General features: G+C 36.4%; 1 protein-coding gene across 4 annotated transcripts in view; it reads right to left on the reverse strand.

The window, feature by feature from the left end:
- Positions 1–1605: 1605 nt before the first annotated feature.
- mtcl1 (microtubule crosslinking factor 1) overlaps positions 1606–17118 on the reverse strand; it is an 87509-nt gene continuing 71996 nt past the window's right edge. For 2 of the 4 annotated variants that reach the window (XM_028021606.1, XM_028021605.1), the window contains one exon: positions 1606–3075. In XM_028021606.1, the coding sequence (XP_027877407.1) occupies positions 2872–3075 (204 nt within the window). In that variant the 3' untranslated portion in view covers positions 1606–2871. The remainder of the gene's footprint in view (positions 3076–17118) is intronic. The other 2 variants (XM_028021608.1, XM_028021607.1) reach the window with 2 other exon arrangements.

Consider the following 17118-nt stretch of genomic DNA (forward strand, 5'->3'; position numbering starts at 1 on the left):
TAGCAGTGGAACTAGTACTTCTTAACATGTATATTAATGAATTGTTTACTTTAAAAAGCTCCTAAATCTTGCTGAAAAGTCAATTAATGTTCTAAAAACAAAGCAAAAACTGGGGGCTCGTCCGGGATCATCCTGTAACTCATAATCACATGAAACCAGAGGGGAACTTGTAAATACACATTCATGTTTATTACCATTTAATATTTTCATAAGACTATAGTGTGTTAGACATTTTTTTTGACACAGACGTTCCATTTAAAACATTCATATTTTTGTTTTCACAATCCGTTTTTCTTGTCAAAACAAAAAAAAATCCATATCCAACAGTAACAAAGACAGCCTAGAAGGTACAATAATTTACTTAAAAACTGGTATTTCATGTGACAACAAAATCAGCTCTAGATTCCCTTTGCGATGAGTTTTTCCTCACGGCTGAGCAGAGTGACCGCAAAAGACTAGAGCTCGGATGTACATGCACTAAAGTGCTAGTGTTCAAAAGGCATGCAAACTGGTTTTATTCTGCCTTCCAAATATGCATAAGTTTCTTCAGGTTCATCAAGTCAACAGAGACAAACATTCATCTTAACGTAGAAATAAATAAGGACGGTAGCATCAGAAATGACATCATGGGTTTCCTCTTCAGGTCGGAAGAATAAACCCAAATTTGTTTTGTTTTCTTGTGTTGAAAGAGAAAAGTGAACTTGAGAGGCAGGCAAAGTAAAAAAAATCACGTTCAGATGCATGAATGATGTAAAAAAATAAATTGGTAACAGAAAATAATGTGCAATGTTCAGCTAGCCAGCAGTTTTTTCCTGAAAAAAGGTTAAAAACTGCAGCAAATACATTTAAATACATTTAAATATGAGGGATAATGAGTAACTTAAACATACAAGTGCGTATCAATTAATTAGAATATCACCAAAAAGCTAATTTGTTTCAGTGATTCAGCTCAAAATGTTTAACTTACACAGATTTACTAAAACAGAGAATATTTCAAGCATTTATTCATATTAATTTTGATCATTATGGCTTTTAGCAAACAAAGAACCTAAATTATTTTTCTAGAGCTTCAGAGAATTACATAAAATCAATGAAAAACAGAATTAACAAAGAAAAGGTCATTGCTAAAGAAGGTTACTGTTCACAGTGTAACAGCCGTAATTGTGTAGTGTCTCTTTAAGACACTCTAGTGTTGCTAGTGACGTCACAAGTATGCGCCACGGCTTCTCTGTAGAGAGCGTGGGAGAAACGTGCTACGACAGGTTAGCTTTCCTTAGTAATGTTACGGGTTGTTTGGACTCTGCTAATTTGCATGTTTGTTATTATAGCAGCCGTTCAACCGGGCTTGTAAGGTTGGTGATGAGAGTTTATTAAAAGACAACACTGTGGAAATTCCCAGTACCAGTGTGGCTGTGCGTTTTTGATCGCCCAGACGAGTCTGCCGCCTCCTCTCCCCCCTTAAATACAACCCGAGCGTTACAACAGCAATATCCTCTAAGTTAAAGTTGAGTGGAAGGAAAAACTGAATTCTAGAATTTGGCCGCTAATGGAGGTAAAGATATTTTGTTAATCTGCATCCTGTAAACTTTTCTTCATACTTTTAAAAAAAATATATTTAGACTTACTTTATTGCCTTTGCACAAAGACACAATAGTGAATTTGTCAACAAAATGTTTGGCTACAAGAGTTTACAGAAAAACTACAAGTGTGACTGTAAATACGTATAGGAACACAAAAGGTGGTGGAGGTAAAAAAAAAAAAAGATGTTTGGACAATTATTTCCTTTAGTTTTTGATGGAGTACAGCTGGAGTGATTTTTGGTTACATGTAACCTTGGCAACACGGTTTGTTTTTAAAGCAGGGAGCAGCTAATTAGCATCTCACTACCTCAAATAACAGAAGGAGAAAGTGAAATCCATCTCCTCCATGGATTATTCAGAGAAAGGATCACATCCCCTACTCCAACGTCTCTCTGCGAGGCTTTCTAACCACAGAAATAAAAAAAAAAGGAGCAGCAAAAGCAAAGGAGGTGGATCAGCAGTGCTTGCTAGCAACTGATGATGTCATTCAGGACATGTTACTCTGGAATATCGGATATTGAGCTGTTAGCATGTCATGACACTTTCATACAGCAACAGTCTTCAGTCAGAGGTTTCGTTAGATATGTTGTTACACTGACTGCTGTTGGATATCGGCACTAACATCGGTATCGGCCGATTTTAGTCACTTTTAAACACATCAGTATCAGACTGATGAATAAAACTGGGCCGATATGAACAACCAATTTTTTCCCCCAAATGTGTCAAATAGGAAGTAAAATATATATATAATATTGGTAAATATCGGTTATAGCAGCAATATTAATATCAAATATCCATATCGGCCTTTAATATCTATGCTTCCATATTAAAAATCCTTTTTTATGGGACTTTCAAATTTCCCAAAAACTGAATTAAGGGTGTTTATTATCTGTAAGCCACAACTGAACTGAATTGAGTTTATTTTATTAATCCCAGAGGAAATTTACATTTCAGTACAAGCAAACACATTAATATTTCACTCTGTCAATATCGATTATTTTGAACTGAAATCCTGCAGGAATTAAATTTTTTCTGTGATATTCTGATTCATTAAGACGCACCTGGACAGGCACCTCTGATGGAAATGGATTTACTGAACGCTGTGACGTCATGATATTACAGTACATTCCAGATTCTTCCAAAAAGTCCTGGTTCCTTTAGTGATCCGCTGGTGCTACATATTAGATCCTCCCCCGGTTCAGGCGCCATGTCTTTATGGGTCTCTCGTTCTGGGGGGACGATTCTGAGGTACTGGGTCGGCTTAAACGAAGGAAGAGGGGGGAGGGATAAGTCACGCCGGTTCCTCTCCCTCCAGGATGGGCTTCCTGTGTCCCATCGGCGGGAAGGTGAACCTCCTCTTCGTCCCCTCGCTCCACTTGGGTGAAGAGGAGGGGGAGCGCGCGGCCCAGCGTGACGGGGGTCGGCGGTTCGCCGGGCGGGCCGGCCGCAGGAAGCAGGAGTCCAAAGGCGGCGCCACCGGCGACCGAGGCAGGTCCTGCCAACAACAAGCAGCAGTCAGGAGAAGAAGAAAAAGAAAAGCAACACGGCGTCTGCAGCTGAGCGACGAAGAGGAAGGTGAACACGAGAGCTGGGTAGTAACTAGTTACATTTACTTGAGTAATTTCTTTGAAAAATATTTACTTTTACTACGCTGTACTTCTTTCATTTACATGAGTAATTTTATTATTTGAGTAAATTTTCTGGATTTTCTACCCACTGAAGGAAAATCAAACATGTTTTAACTAAAAAATCACCAGACACAGAGACACACCTGCAGTTTTTATTAAAGTTTCATAAGTTTTTTATTGAAAGAACTGATTTGGAAAAATTTATGTTCTTGGATTTTGTTCATTTTTGATACCTATATGAATTATTGTCACTTTTGTGCTTAAAATACCAACATTTCCACTCAACTTCATATTTTGGTCCATTTGATCTTGTCATTTTTAAATATTAAGAGATGGATAATTTTATCAGTTGCTCAATACTTGAATAGACTTTTTACCAAATAATTTTTACTTGAGTAAAAATATGCTGAGGTAGCAAAACTCTTACTTCAGTATAAATTTTGGATGCTTACCTCTGCAAATTATCGACATAATAAAAGACTCTATTTAAAAATGCTTGCTGTGTTTAACCAAATACGTTAATTTTAATGCAGATTTGAGTAAAAATCACTGGATAGACGTGTAAAAAGTAAATATTATGGTTATTTAGAGACAAATAATTGGTGATGTTGCCATAATTTTCTATTGTAAGATGATTTTAATTCATCTGTGATCATTTAACAAACAGAAAACCTTCATCTACATCACTGTACCAACCTCTGGTGAACAGAAACTGAGGAACACAGGTGAGAAAGTTAGAACATCTGGATGTTTTAAAGACGACTTCGAGCATCAAGGTGAGGGAAATGTGAGTAGTTGAGTTCAGTTAATGTAGAAGATGTTTAATGTCGCAGGAGGAAGATTAAAAACGTTCAGTCGAACGAAAAGGTTGGAAGAGTTTGATGCGTTTATTTCCTCCAAATGTCAGCAGAGAGAAGCAGAGAAAAACTTACTTGGCTTAAAATAGGCAAAGAGGAAGGAGAAAAATCTAAAAACGATTTCAGGTTCATTGCTTCAGAAACTCAACTTAAAGGGGCAGAATCATATTTTCCAGGCACATAATATCGTTTTATAGCAAAACCAAGTAACTATTTTACCTTCAGTTGTGATAAAAATGGTGTATACAGTGAAGCCTCGTTACTCGCGGGTTACGTTCCGAAAAGACCCAGTGATAGGCGAAATCAAGTAGTTACCTTTATTTTTTACAATTATTATACAGCATAATTAAATACTCTATTTTGAAATCAAAGAACAAAACCTGTTTTCAGGCCCAAGCACTTTTTAAAACAAATATAACGCTTTCTTACAAATAACTACAGTAAAATAATCATTTTAATCATCAATAGGAAGTACAGTAGGACAAACTGTGACTCGCGTATTTCGCCGTTCCTCTGACTGAGACGCTGCGGCCTGACTCCGCTCCGCTCTCTTAATCAGATAAACAAATACAGCCCCCGCCCCCGCATGTTATTGTTTACATAAGGACATTTCGCGCATGCGGACAACGCTGGAAGTCACAATCAATTATTTTACATGCCATCCATAGCCGCGCCGCCGCGGTATAATAATTTCGTTAACTCAATAAAACATGGAAATTTAGACATTATTAATTTCGCGCTGTGCTCCACAGCAAAGGGAAAACCCGTTTAAGTGCAACTCAAAACCAGACTTTCTGCATCGGCCAGGCTACACGCAGACACGTTGCCATAGCAACTGACAACAACGTCCCTAAAAAAAACCCCACTGAAATATTTCCCACCCAAAGAGCAGAACATTCAGTCTGTTAGTAACAAGGTTTTAGGCTTAATGTTTATTTTGCCTTTATTAATAAGTGATTGCTGAGGAAGGAGGAGAAAACTATAAATATATCGCTGCACTTTACTTTACGATATGGCTAGCTCCATGGCTAGCTCCAAGGTTAGCTCCATGGCTAGCTCCCTGGCTAGCTCGCTGTTACTGTCTCTTACTCTGCAGTTGTAGAGTCACAATGTCTGGGATCATGAGCGCCCCCTGTCATGAGGCAAGAGAACTGCCTGCCTCACCTCAAATCTGGTCTCTGCCGTTTCTGATCGCTCCTCAGCCCACGAAGCACGTTACACACAGTTGGTGACAAAAAACACTGTACATTAAATACATAAGCTAACTTATGGAAAATCAGTTCATATATGAAATGTTTTATAACCATTTTATTGGCGACGTACAGACAGGAGGAACTTGCTCTCATCGAATGGCAGTTAGCGGGAGGTTGCGCAATCTCAGGTGAGGCTCACCTGGCTGCTGCCTCACCTGCTGGGCTTCCGAGCATTTGAATGGGAAAATGCGAAAATTTTAGTGATTTTGAAGAATAAAATAACAAAAAATGGTTAAACTAAATAAAAAATAATTACTTTACAGTACAAACCACAGGGTGAAAATAGCAATATAAATTATTTTATCATTATATTTTTCCATTATGACAGGCGAGGCTCTGGCTCACTTCCGTCCACTGGTAACTATGGCAACCAGTGACAGTTTAAAAGCCCACTGACTCTTTCTGCAGTCAGGTTGCGCGGTCGCATCCGTCATGTTAATAAAAAATCCATCAGACAAGCCCGCTCTGAATATTAACCGACACTGTGACATCACAAGGTGACATCACAATATAACTCCAAAGGCAGAATTCTGACATCACCAGCGATTATATAAGTGCCTCACATCATCTACTTTCATCACAGCCGTTTAGCAGCCGTTGTTGATACGTTTCTCTCGAGAATTTATTTAGCAGTTCACAGTAAAACTTTCAACTTTGTTTGGTGCACATTTCTTTTGGAGATTGACATCAAACATACCGTGAAATCTTTACCGAGTTTTTAGGAAAGTGATTTTAGAACCTGAAACAAGCAAAGGATAAAATGGAGTCCAGCCAACCAAGAGTCGAAGACGTTCCATCCAACAACATCGCCGAAAGGGAATTACAGCCACCCAGTCCGGTCAAGCGCAAGAAAAAGAAGGTGCCATTTGCAGTCTGGTTGGAGAAGCAAGAGCTTAAGATTTCTGCTAAAAATATCGAACAGCAGGACGCTTCACTGGTTTTTGAAAATGAATCGATCGCCAAAGATCTGGAGACAGTGGATCAAAAAGGGGACAGACCAACACCTGAGAGTGAGTCCAATGAGAAGAACCAGGTACCAATTAAAACTTGTTCGGAGGAACACGTACCCATTGACGAAGAGATTTCTGCAGGAAATAATGAAAAGCAGAACGATTCACTGGTCAACGAGGAGGAGTCCATCGCTGGAGTGCAGGAGACAATCGACATAGCAGAGAAGGAACAGTCCTCTATGTCTAAGGAACAGCCACCAACAACCAGGCGCAACAAGAAGAAAAGGATACCATTTCAAATCTGGTTGGAGAAACATGCCCCTGCTGATCAAAGGATTTCAGCTGAAAGTACCGGAGCGGAAGACGCTTCACTGGATACCAAACAGGAATCGATCTCCGTACTGCAGGAGACACCAGAGAAGGAACAGTCCTTTAAGTCTGGCGTTGAAAATGTTAAAAAGCAGGACACTTCTCTGCCTGAAGAAGAAGGTGGTCAGGAAAATTTCTTAAAGAAGGAAATTTGCAGAGAGGAACCTGTGATTTCTACAACAGAACTGGTCACCGAAAAGAAAAACATCTCAAAATCACAGAAGAAAGTGGATCAGAAAGAGGATAAACAAACATCAAAGACGAAGCGCATCAAGAAGACGCCACTGTTATGGAAATCTTTCCCCGAGCCTGATGCTGTCATAGATCTTGCGTTTTTTTCTGAAAACAGTGATGTCAATAACGGTCCTCTGACAGAAAACCAAAGTTTTCAGGCAGCTTTGCCCATCAGCGGAAAGAAGACAATTTGGAAAACGCTCCCCAAGTCAGAACCGCGCATAGATATAAGTTTTATTGCTGAGAATATTGAATCCCCAAATGTTTCAATGCAGGCACAAGAACGGGATGAGGCAGCTTCCTTGAAAAAGGAACGTTATTCCAAGAATACTGTGATTCCTACAACACAGCAAGTCACCAACAAGGAATCCATCTTTAAACCGCAGGAGACACTGGATCGAAAAAGGGAGAAAAGTCCATCCACAGGTTTGCCCAAGGACAAGATCCAAACAGAGAATTTAACGGAGGTTCCTCATAATCAAACAGCAGAAAATGTCCAAGGAGAGAGTTTAAACGAAATTCAAAACTTGCCCCACTCTTCTGAAGGGACAAGTCAAGCAAAGTGTACATGTCTTGCCAAATTTAAGGAAACTGAATTGAGATTCAAAGAAGTAGAGAAATACCTAATGAAACAGCTTGATGAGATGTTTGACACAAACAAAAAACTAAATGCTAGACTTAGACAGGAGAAAGATATGATGAGGAAAGTACTCTCAGAGAGAAGACAAAGCAAAAAGTTAATGGTTTCCGTACAAATTCAGACAGATTCACAAGAAAGCCCAAAGCAGAAAACAGCCAATTATCAGTCTGCTTCAACACAAACTGAGATAGATATGCTGGAAACCAGCTATCCACTAAAACCAGTCTGTCAAACCATTTCAACGCAAACCGAGATGGATATGCTGGAAACCAGCTATCCACTAAAACCAGTCTGTCAAACCATTTCCACGCAAACCGAGATGGATATGCTGGAAACCAGCTATCCACTAAAACCAGTCTGTCAAACCATTTCAACGCAAACGGAGATGGATATGCAGGAAACCAGCTGTCCACTAAAACCAGTCTGTCAATCCATTTCCACGCAAACCGAGATGGATATGCTGGAAACCAGCTATCCACTAAAACCAGTCTGTCAATCCATTTCCACGCAAACTGAGATAGATGTGTTGGAATCCAGATGCCAGGACCATCAAGATGAGAAAAAACCTTCGAAGAGAAAGTCAGCAATGAAAGCTGCCTGTGAGCTGGAGACCCTCAATAATGAAAACAGTGAACTAGAAGAAGTTCCTATAGTAGCAACAGGTGGGAATCAGATAGTGTCCATTAAAAATTACATTCATATGATAGAAACAGAGATCGCGACCATAGAGCAGATCATTGAAGAAGAAATGGTCTCTGAAATCCAACACAATGGGGACCAGCAAGATGAGAAACAACCACCAAAGAAATATAAATGCAAGAACAAGAGAAAGGCAGCAATAAAAGCTGATTGTGAGCTGGAGACCCTCAAAAATGAAAACCTTTATGGAGAAAAAACTGAACATGAAGTAGTTTCTACAGTAGAAAGAGTTGAGGATCAGACAGCCTCTGTTAAAACTGAGATTCATACAAAAGAAACAGTCATCGCTGAAGAACAACAGACCACTGAAGAAGAAACGGTCTGTGAAACCCAACAAAATGGAGACCAGAAAGAGAGAAAACCACCAAAGAAATACAAACGCAAGAACAAGAGAAAGGTAGAAATGAAAGTTGCCTCTGAATTGGAAAACCTCAACAATGATAAAGTTTCTGTAGAAAACACAGAACAAGAAGAAGTTTCAATACCAGAAACAGTCGGGGATCAGACAGGCACCATCATAATTGAGATTCATAAAAATGAAACAGTGATTGGTAAACGACAGCCGGCGACTGAAGACCAGATGGTCCCTGAAATACAACAAAATGGGGATCAGCCAGATGAGAAAAGGCCACTGACCAAATCAAAATGTAAGAAAAAGAAGGCAAAGAAAGCTAAACTGGAAACCGTTTTAAACCCAATAGAGACAGATCAAAACTTGATCCGAAACACTGATGCGCCCAAAACTGATTTAGAAATAATAGCAGAGATCCCACAGGCAACGTCTGAGCAAACAGAGACAAAACATTGCAAAGTCTCAGTAGATGTAACAGGTAGGGTTCCTGTCGTTTCCACAGAAGGGGAGAGTGGTCTGATGAAAAAACAGAGAACATCGCCTGCACAGGTAAAGGTTACATTAAACAAAGATGTAATCCAAACAACACCCGAGGAATCAGAGACTAAAGCAGCCAAAGAGTCAGCTGAGCAGAACAACTCTGAACCAGAAGAGAGCCCCATTAAAAAGATTTCTCTGTGGAGGCGAATCAAAAAGGCTGTAACTCCATCATGTCTGCGCCAGTTCAAGGGCAGAAGTGACGTCCATCCAGCGTAGACATTTTTTATGTCTCCACTACATTAGATTTAAAAGGGGGGTGGGGCCCTGTGTGGGTTGGGTGGTTGGTGGTAATTGGATAAAGAGCTACTGTTGTTAATTGGACATTTTAATATTAAAAAGCCAGGACTGCACGGTGGGAAACGTCTCTCCGTGTAGCTGTGGGTTCACTCCGGGTGCTCCGGCTTCCCCCACGTTCAACAACATCAGTTCATTCATTGTAAGATTTTTATTTCTAATTCTAAACAGAAAATAAGACAAACACATTTATTAATTAAAGGGAGATTTGGGAAAGAAAATGTAAACAGCATGAAACAAAAAGAGGCTTTTAGAAGTCTAAACCTATACAAATTGGAAAAAACTTTGAAAACTATCTTTCTGGGGAAGATATATATATATATCTATATCTAAATTTAATTATATATATAGACATAGATATCTATCTACTGTATATCTATATATAAATCTGTCTCTCTCTATAAATATATATAAATATATATATACTGTGTATATACAGTATATACATATATATATCTAGATATCAATCAATCTATATACAGTATATCTACCTCTACCTCTCTCTATATACATATACGGATATACTGTATATAAATATATATAGGCCTATATACAGTACAGACCAAAAGTTTGGACACACCTTTTAATTCAATGAGTTTCCTTTATTTTCATGACTATTGACATTGTAGATTCACACTGAAGGTATCAAAACTATGAATAACACATGTGGAAATATGCACTAAACAAAAAAGTGTAAAACAACTGAAAATACCCCTTATATTCTAGTTTCTTCAAAGTAGCAACCTTTTGCTGTGATTACTGCTTTGCACACACTCTGCATTTTCTTGATGAGCTTCAAGAGGTCGTCACCTGAAATGGTTTTCACTTCATAGCTGTGCCCTGTCAGGTTAATAAGTGGGATTTCTTCCCTTATAAATAGTCATGAAAATAAAGAAAACCCATTGAATTAGAAGGTGTGTCCAAACTTTTGGTCTGTACTGTATATACACACACAAATATACATGTAGATATATATATATATATATATATATATATATCTTCCTCTTCCTCTCTCTCTCTCTCTCTCTCTATATATATATATAGTAAATAGTACATACTGATATATAGAGCTATGTGTATAGATATATACAGCACAGACCAAAAGTTTGGACACACAGTAGTGTCCAAACTTTTGGTATGTACTGTATATATCTATATCAATCAATCTATCTATATATCTACCTCTACTGATATAAATATATCTATATCCATATATATATATATATATATATATATATATATATATGGATAGATAGATATATAGATATATCTATCTATCTCTCTCTCTCTCTCTCTCTCTATATATATATATATATACATCGGTAGAGGTAGATTGATTGATATGTCGATATCAATCAATCTATATATATATCTACCTCTACCTATATATATATATACAGTATATATATATATTTACAGTGACAGAGGCATTAAATTCCAAAGTCATATTTGATCTACGGTGAACCCTCGTTATAATGCTGTTCACCTTTCACCGTCTCGCTGCATCGCGGATTTTCTTTGTGCAGTTTTTTTCACAGTGCATTGAGTTCTGCGTCCCGATTGGCTAAACAGTCTCCGCGGTTCTTCTCTACCTGTCTTTTTTTGCAATATAGATTAAAGTGAATCCTCACTTTTCACGGGGGTTGCGTTCCGAAAAGAACCAGTGATAGGCGAAATCCGTGAAGTAGTTACTTTTATTTTTTACAATTATTATAGCGCATAATTAAATACTCTATATTGAAATCAAAGAACAAAACCTGTTTTAGAATAGAATAGAATTACTTTATTCATCCCAGCAGGGAAATTATTTCATCATTTCAGGCCCAAGCATTTTTTTAAACAAATATAACGCTTTATTACTACAGTAAATAACTACAGTAAAATAATAATTTTAATCATCAATACGAAGTACAGTAGGACAAACTGTGACTCGCGTATTTCACTGTTCCTCTGACTGGGACGCTGCGGCCTGACTCCGCTCTCTAGTGGCTTTTTCTCCTGAAGCCTGCGGTGAAGGTGTTTTCTTTTTTTTTGGGGGGGCTTTTATTGGTGGACGCCGCAAACCCTGTAAAGTGTTTTTTTTTTGTAGATATGTTTATTAATTTTTTGTTTAATAACAACAACAACAACAACACAGAACAAAAGCTCAGCAGTACAGTCCAGAGTCAAAAGGAAGGATAAGATAGGGGGCATACATACTTCCATCATCATTCACATCTAAGCATTTATAAATGCTGGAGACAGGATGGTAGACAAGTGTCCTTCAGCATAGTCCAAGAAGGGCTTCCAAATGCGTCCAAAAATGTCAGTCTTAGAGTGAACGAGGCATGTTAGAAAGTCGAGAGGGATATATTCCAAAATAAGCCTCTTCCATCCATTAATAGTAGGAGATTTATTAGAGATCCATTGTAACAAAATATTCTTTTGAGCACAGAAAATTAGGACATTATATAACTTACTCTTGTTTTGATTTTTAATATGTTTATTTGGTAAACCAAAGAGGAGAGACACTGGATCGAGATCAATATTATTTTTGATAAGTTTCCTAGTCTCAACCAGAATAGATTCCCAGTACATCTGGATCTTGGGGCATGACCAAAGACAGTGTGTGAGGCTGCCTTCATGTATTTTGCATTTAGGGCACAGTGAAGAGGACCCCGGTTTAAACTTAGACACCCGGTTTGGGGCCAAGTGAGCTCTATGTAGTAATTTAAGTTGCAACGCCCAGGAGCGATTGCAAATAGTGATTTTTCTGGCAGAGTTCCAGATACTGCTCCACATTCCATCAGTAATATCTATGTTCAGCTCTCCTCCCCAGGCCTGGGCCAGAGTTGATAAATGACACTTATGACATTTTAATATTTTGTAGCACATACTGAGTGACACTTCATGAGTTCCGAAAAACAGTTTTTCAGTGCTCGAAACAACCGTGTCCCTGAGTAGAGTTGTTTCTTTTTTAATAAAGTCTCTTAGCTGGAAGAAACGGAAGAGGTTATTTTTCCCTACTCATTAACTTCATAACTTCATTAAAAGACATTAGGATCCCTTCCTTAAAAAGACAGCCCAAAGAGGAAACACCCTTAGCCACCCATTCCCCAAAACCTGCATCTAACACACCCGGAAGAAAGTCAGGGTTCTGGACAAAGGGTGTAAATGGGGGAAGGTGTTTTCTTTCGAAAGAATAACATAGTTATCGGTTGTTGTTGTCGCTCTTTTTTTCTTCTTTTGCAAAAACATTTACCAAAATTTGCCAAGCTGTATTACGTATATTTAAATACCATAATGTTATTGGCACACAGGTAGAGAAGAAGTGCAGAGAATGTTTAGCCAATCAGGACGCAGAACACAATGCACTGAAAAAACCTGCACAAAAAAAATCTGCGTGAAAGGTGAACAGCGTCATAGCATTATTATACAGAGGGTTCACCGTAGATCAAATATGACTTTGGAATTTAATGCCTCTGTCTCTTTAAGAAACTCCGCCTTTAGGAGGTTATCACAACATGGCTCCTTTATTAACCCTTTAATGTTTTTACCAGCATTTCACTGAGAAGTAGCCTCCTTACGGAGCTCAGCTGATCAACATTTCCAAACAGTGCTTGCTCATTTCTGCTGGAAACGTTGAAATTGCAGCTCTGAGGAGGAGCTGCGCCTCGAAGGCGGGGCTAGGTCCACCCAGGCGTTTTGCACAGCTTAATGGTTGCCCTGGAGATTAAAGGATTTCTCAAACATGCATAAAAGAATCAAAACAACACTCCAGGTACGTTTTTGAGGAGGGAATAAAATTCTAACATAACATAAAGCTCAAAAACGTTAATTTTTACACAACACTGGCCCTTTAATTAAATCTCTCAGGTGGGAGTTGAGTTAGGCTTTTCTGTCTTCTAAAATACTTCGGATCAACAAACTGTTTTCTAAATTCACTTAAAATAACCAAATGTATTTCTCACAAAATGATTTCACTTGTTAAGCGACATGATCGCAGTGATCGATAACGGGGATGGAAAATGTGTTCCTGGTTAAAACTGATTCAGAAATCCAGGCGTTTGACGGCGGCTTGCAGGACTTTACAAAGTTTTTGTCGCAAAAACATCAGATCAAAGATCTAAAATCAACATTTCCAGCTTTTTGGAAAACAGCCCAACATACATTAGAACAGCAAAGACGGAAAAACACAAATCCTGAATTTCTGAATGCACACTAGCTCCTTCATTTCTTTCCATTTAATAAGATGTAAAGAAAAAAAATATAAATCTCATTTTAGATGATTTTATTATCTTTTGAGGGATTCTATCTAATTTCTAATCAGAAGCAAACTTTCTGATTAAATAAATAAATAATTTTAAATCTAAATCTGCCATATTTACTTTAGATTCAAACTGTATGTTAATTAAGCAGCTAAAAATATGTTTATTATTTTCTTTAACATGGCAGAAACAGTCTTCGCTCCGGGTCAACCAACGGAAAACCTTTAATCTTTTCCAAAACAACTTATTGAAATAAAAATTGAACTGAGAAATAAATACTAACATATCTGAATGTTTAATGTCACAAAAAGCACATAAATAATTCAATATTATTTCATGAAGCAACTGTCAGGGACAATTGTCATGAGTAAAATTAAACATTTTCCATCCTGGGCAAACTAAATTTAGGGTTTTTACATTTAAATTGAATTATTTGATGTTTTTTTACAACACAAATGTGTTAAATGTATATAAAAGTATATTTTTAAAAGGAAATAAAAACACCACCAGTCATCTTCATCTTTTGTCAAAGGAAACAATCGGATCAACCTGGAGGAAAAACAATCCCATAATGCACTGGAAAGGTGAAGCAAAACCATCACAAATGATATTATGACACATAGAAGTGAACCTAGTGGAAACAGCGTTAGTCTGATTTAAAAGCAGCTCAAATGGAAAAACATCCAACCTGTAAAATCTGTCAGACGTTTTTTACTAGAGCAACTTTTAGATGAACAAACGATCAAAACACCCAAATCTGATGAGTTTTAGGATCCCAACTGTGGTTTTGCATGATTATTAATCAATTCATAATGATCTATACTTATTCAATAATACTTCAGAATACACGTTAAGAATAAGAAATAATGTGTGGTTATGAAAAATTGATCAAATTAAAAGTTTAATGTAAAAAAAATATTTTTATTGGAAATATATGTCAGGATTGGTAAATAATTTGTAAAAACTTTTACTTTTTTCCATTTGGTAAATGTATTCAAATTTAAGGTTTACCTTTTTTGTACTAAATAAATTGATGCAGGAGATTCTGCTGCTGGTGAGGAAAATAATAAATTTGTGATGAAATTTATGTTTGGCTTTTCATATCCAAGCTTTTAAGCAATAAATAAAATTTTGGCAAGTAAAAATTTTATTTCAGAATTTTTATAGCAGCTTTGGTAAACAGAACATGTTAGCTAGAAAGTGTTACATTTACCTAAGCTGAAGCTAGTTGGATAAATCTAATTTTTCTATATTATAATAAAGTGACACAATTTAAAATAACATAAAAAATTCTAACTTTACATTTATTTACTCTCTGTAGTCAGCTAAACACAAACGAGTTAGCATATTAGCAATTAATTGATAAAATATTATGCTTTTTGTTGGCTTTTAAATATCCATCTGAGAGTAATTAATCTATATAATGCGTTTCACTTAGTGATAAATTTACTTGAATAATATTCTACTTTATTAAGTGGCTCTGTAGTTTTGGAACTAGCTTTGGTATTAGCTGCTAGCCTAAACTAGATGTGCAATTCTGCAAGGTTTTGTATTGATCGGATACTAAAGTAAATACAGAGTCACCAATACTGATATCAATATTGATATTTTTTATTATTTAAGTTTTATATATCATCAACCTTCTGACCATGAGGAGTTTTTGTGGATTTTCCTTTAAATTATGTTGTTACAACACATTAACTTGATAAATAGAAAAACAAAAGTTTGCAAAAAAGTGCAAAAAATTACCAATTGAGAGCAAATCTAAACGAGATATTTTTGAGATGGCATTCAGAAAGTACAATACAAAAATTAAAAAAAATTCAAGATGGATTCTGAGACTAAAGTATCAATTTGACCACATTAGTATCGACATGATGCTGATACCAACTTCAGCATTATTAATATTTTGGATTTATTCGCACACCTCTCAGCTAAACCCAATTCAAAAGGAAAAGTTGAATGAAAACTGATTTATTCCCTTTAACATTTCGTCTTCATAAATAGCATCAACACATGAGTGATAAGGTCAAAGGTTAATAGTTTGTTTGTTGTTAGTGGCACATGCACAACATACAAAGTGAGTAATAAAGTTATGAAATAAGTTATGTTAATGTTAAAATCCACAAATGTCAACTTCCCAAAAACACCTTTAATATGTGAATGAGAGCAGGGCCGGCCCAAGCATTTTTGGGGCCCAAAGTAGATTTTCATTTGGGGCCCCCATACAACACAAAAGCAGATGTTTTATCATTCCTAAGCTACGCTAACATACCTGCTGTCATCAGCATCATTTTGTAACTAGCTTACATCATACCAGTGTTATTATGTAGCAATCTAAAATAAAAAATTTGAATTTTGAAATGCAGGGTGGTATTTAAGTGTGCCATATTATTTTAGTTATTTGAAAGTAACATAAGTAGATAAAAACTATATTTACAGTAAACAACATAAGAAGTTTAATATTTTATATTTCCCGAACAGCAGGAAGGTATTTACCTATTATTTGTTTAACAACTATAAAAAATAATGTGAAAGTCTGTTTGTTTTGTATTATTTTTGTATGTTGATGCGTTTCCATTGACCACATAACAGCAAAAATTGGAATTACAAAAATAAATGTGCAAAAAGGAAATAAAAAAAGTCATTTTTCGAAATTGGAGTGTTTCACAAAAGTGCGATGGGAAGACTTGTTTCACATCACACGAGTCACATGACCAACAACCGGATGTTACTACTGGCGGAAAAGACGAAGAAGACGATAGGAAGTGGTGGGAGGATGATGGCACAGCATGTTTTTTAATAAACTTATTCACGGGAGATTTTTTAAATTGATTTTTTAATAGAAACAAAAATTGTGTTTTTTCAACATTAGCAGAATATCAACAAGATCTTGTGCACATTTGTAATAGAAACTTTACACACACATATAAAAGAAAATAAAAATAATAACATATATATAGAGATATACTGTATCTACTGTATATAGAGATATATCTATCTATATATAGATAGATACAATATATCTATATATGACAGACACCTGCAGGTTTTATAAAGATTTCTTAAGAAACTGGTTTGGAAACATTTTCTTTTGCCTGATTTTGTTATTTTTTTGTTACTTATATGAATTATTGTCATTTTTGTCCTTAAAATACTAAAATTTCCACTTCACTTTATATTTTGGTCAAACTAATGATGTAATTTTAAAATATTAAATGATTGATAATTTGATGAGTTACTCAGTACTTCAGTAGACATTTTACTAAATACTTTTTTACTCTTGAGTAATTTCTCGGATGGCTACTTTTTACTTTTACTTGAGTAAAAATAGTATATCTATTCTTACTTGAGTATATGGTTTGGATACTCTGCCCACCTTTGCTGTTTTTTCCTGCCTATTTAAAAGTTACTAACTGCAGCTTTAACTTGCGTATGCTTTGGGCCGGCTCTGAATGAGAACAGAGGCTGTTTT

Source organism: Xiphophorus couchianus, chromosome 6 (genome assembly GCF_001444195.1).
Source record: "Xiphophorus couchianus chromosome 6, X_couchianus-1.0, whole genome shotgun sequence".
Lineage (NCBI taxonomy): Eukaryota > Metazoa > Chordata > Actinopteri > Cyprinodontiformes > Poeciliidae > Xiphophorus > Xiphophorus couchianus.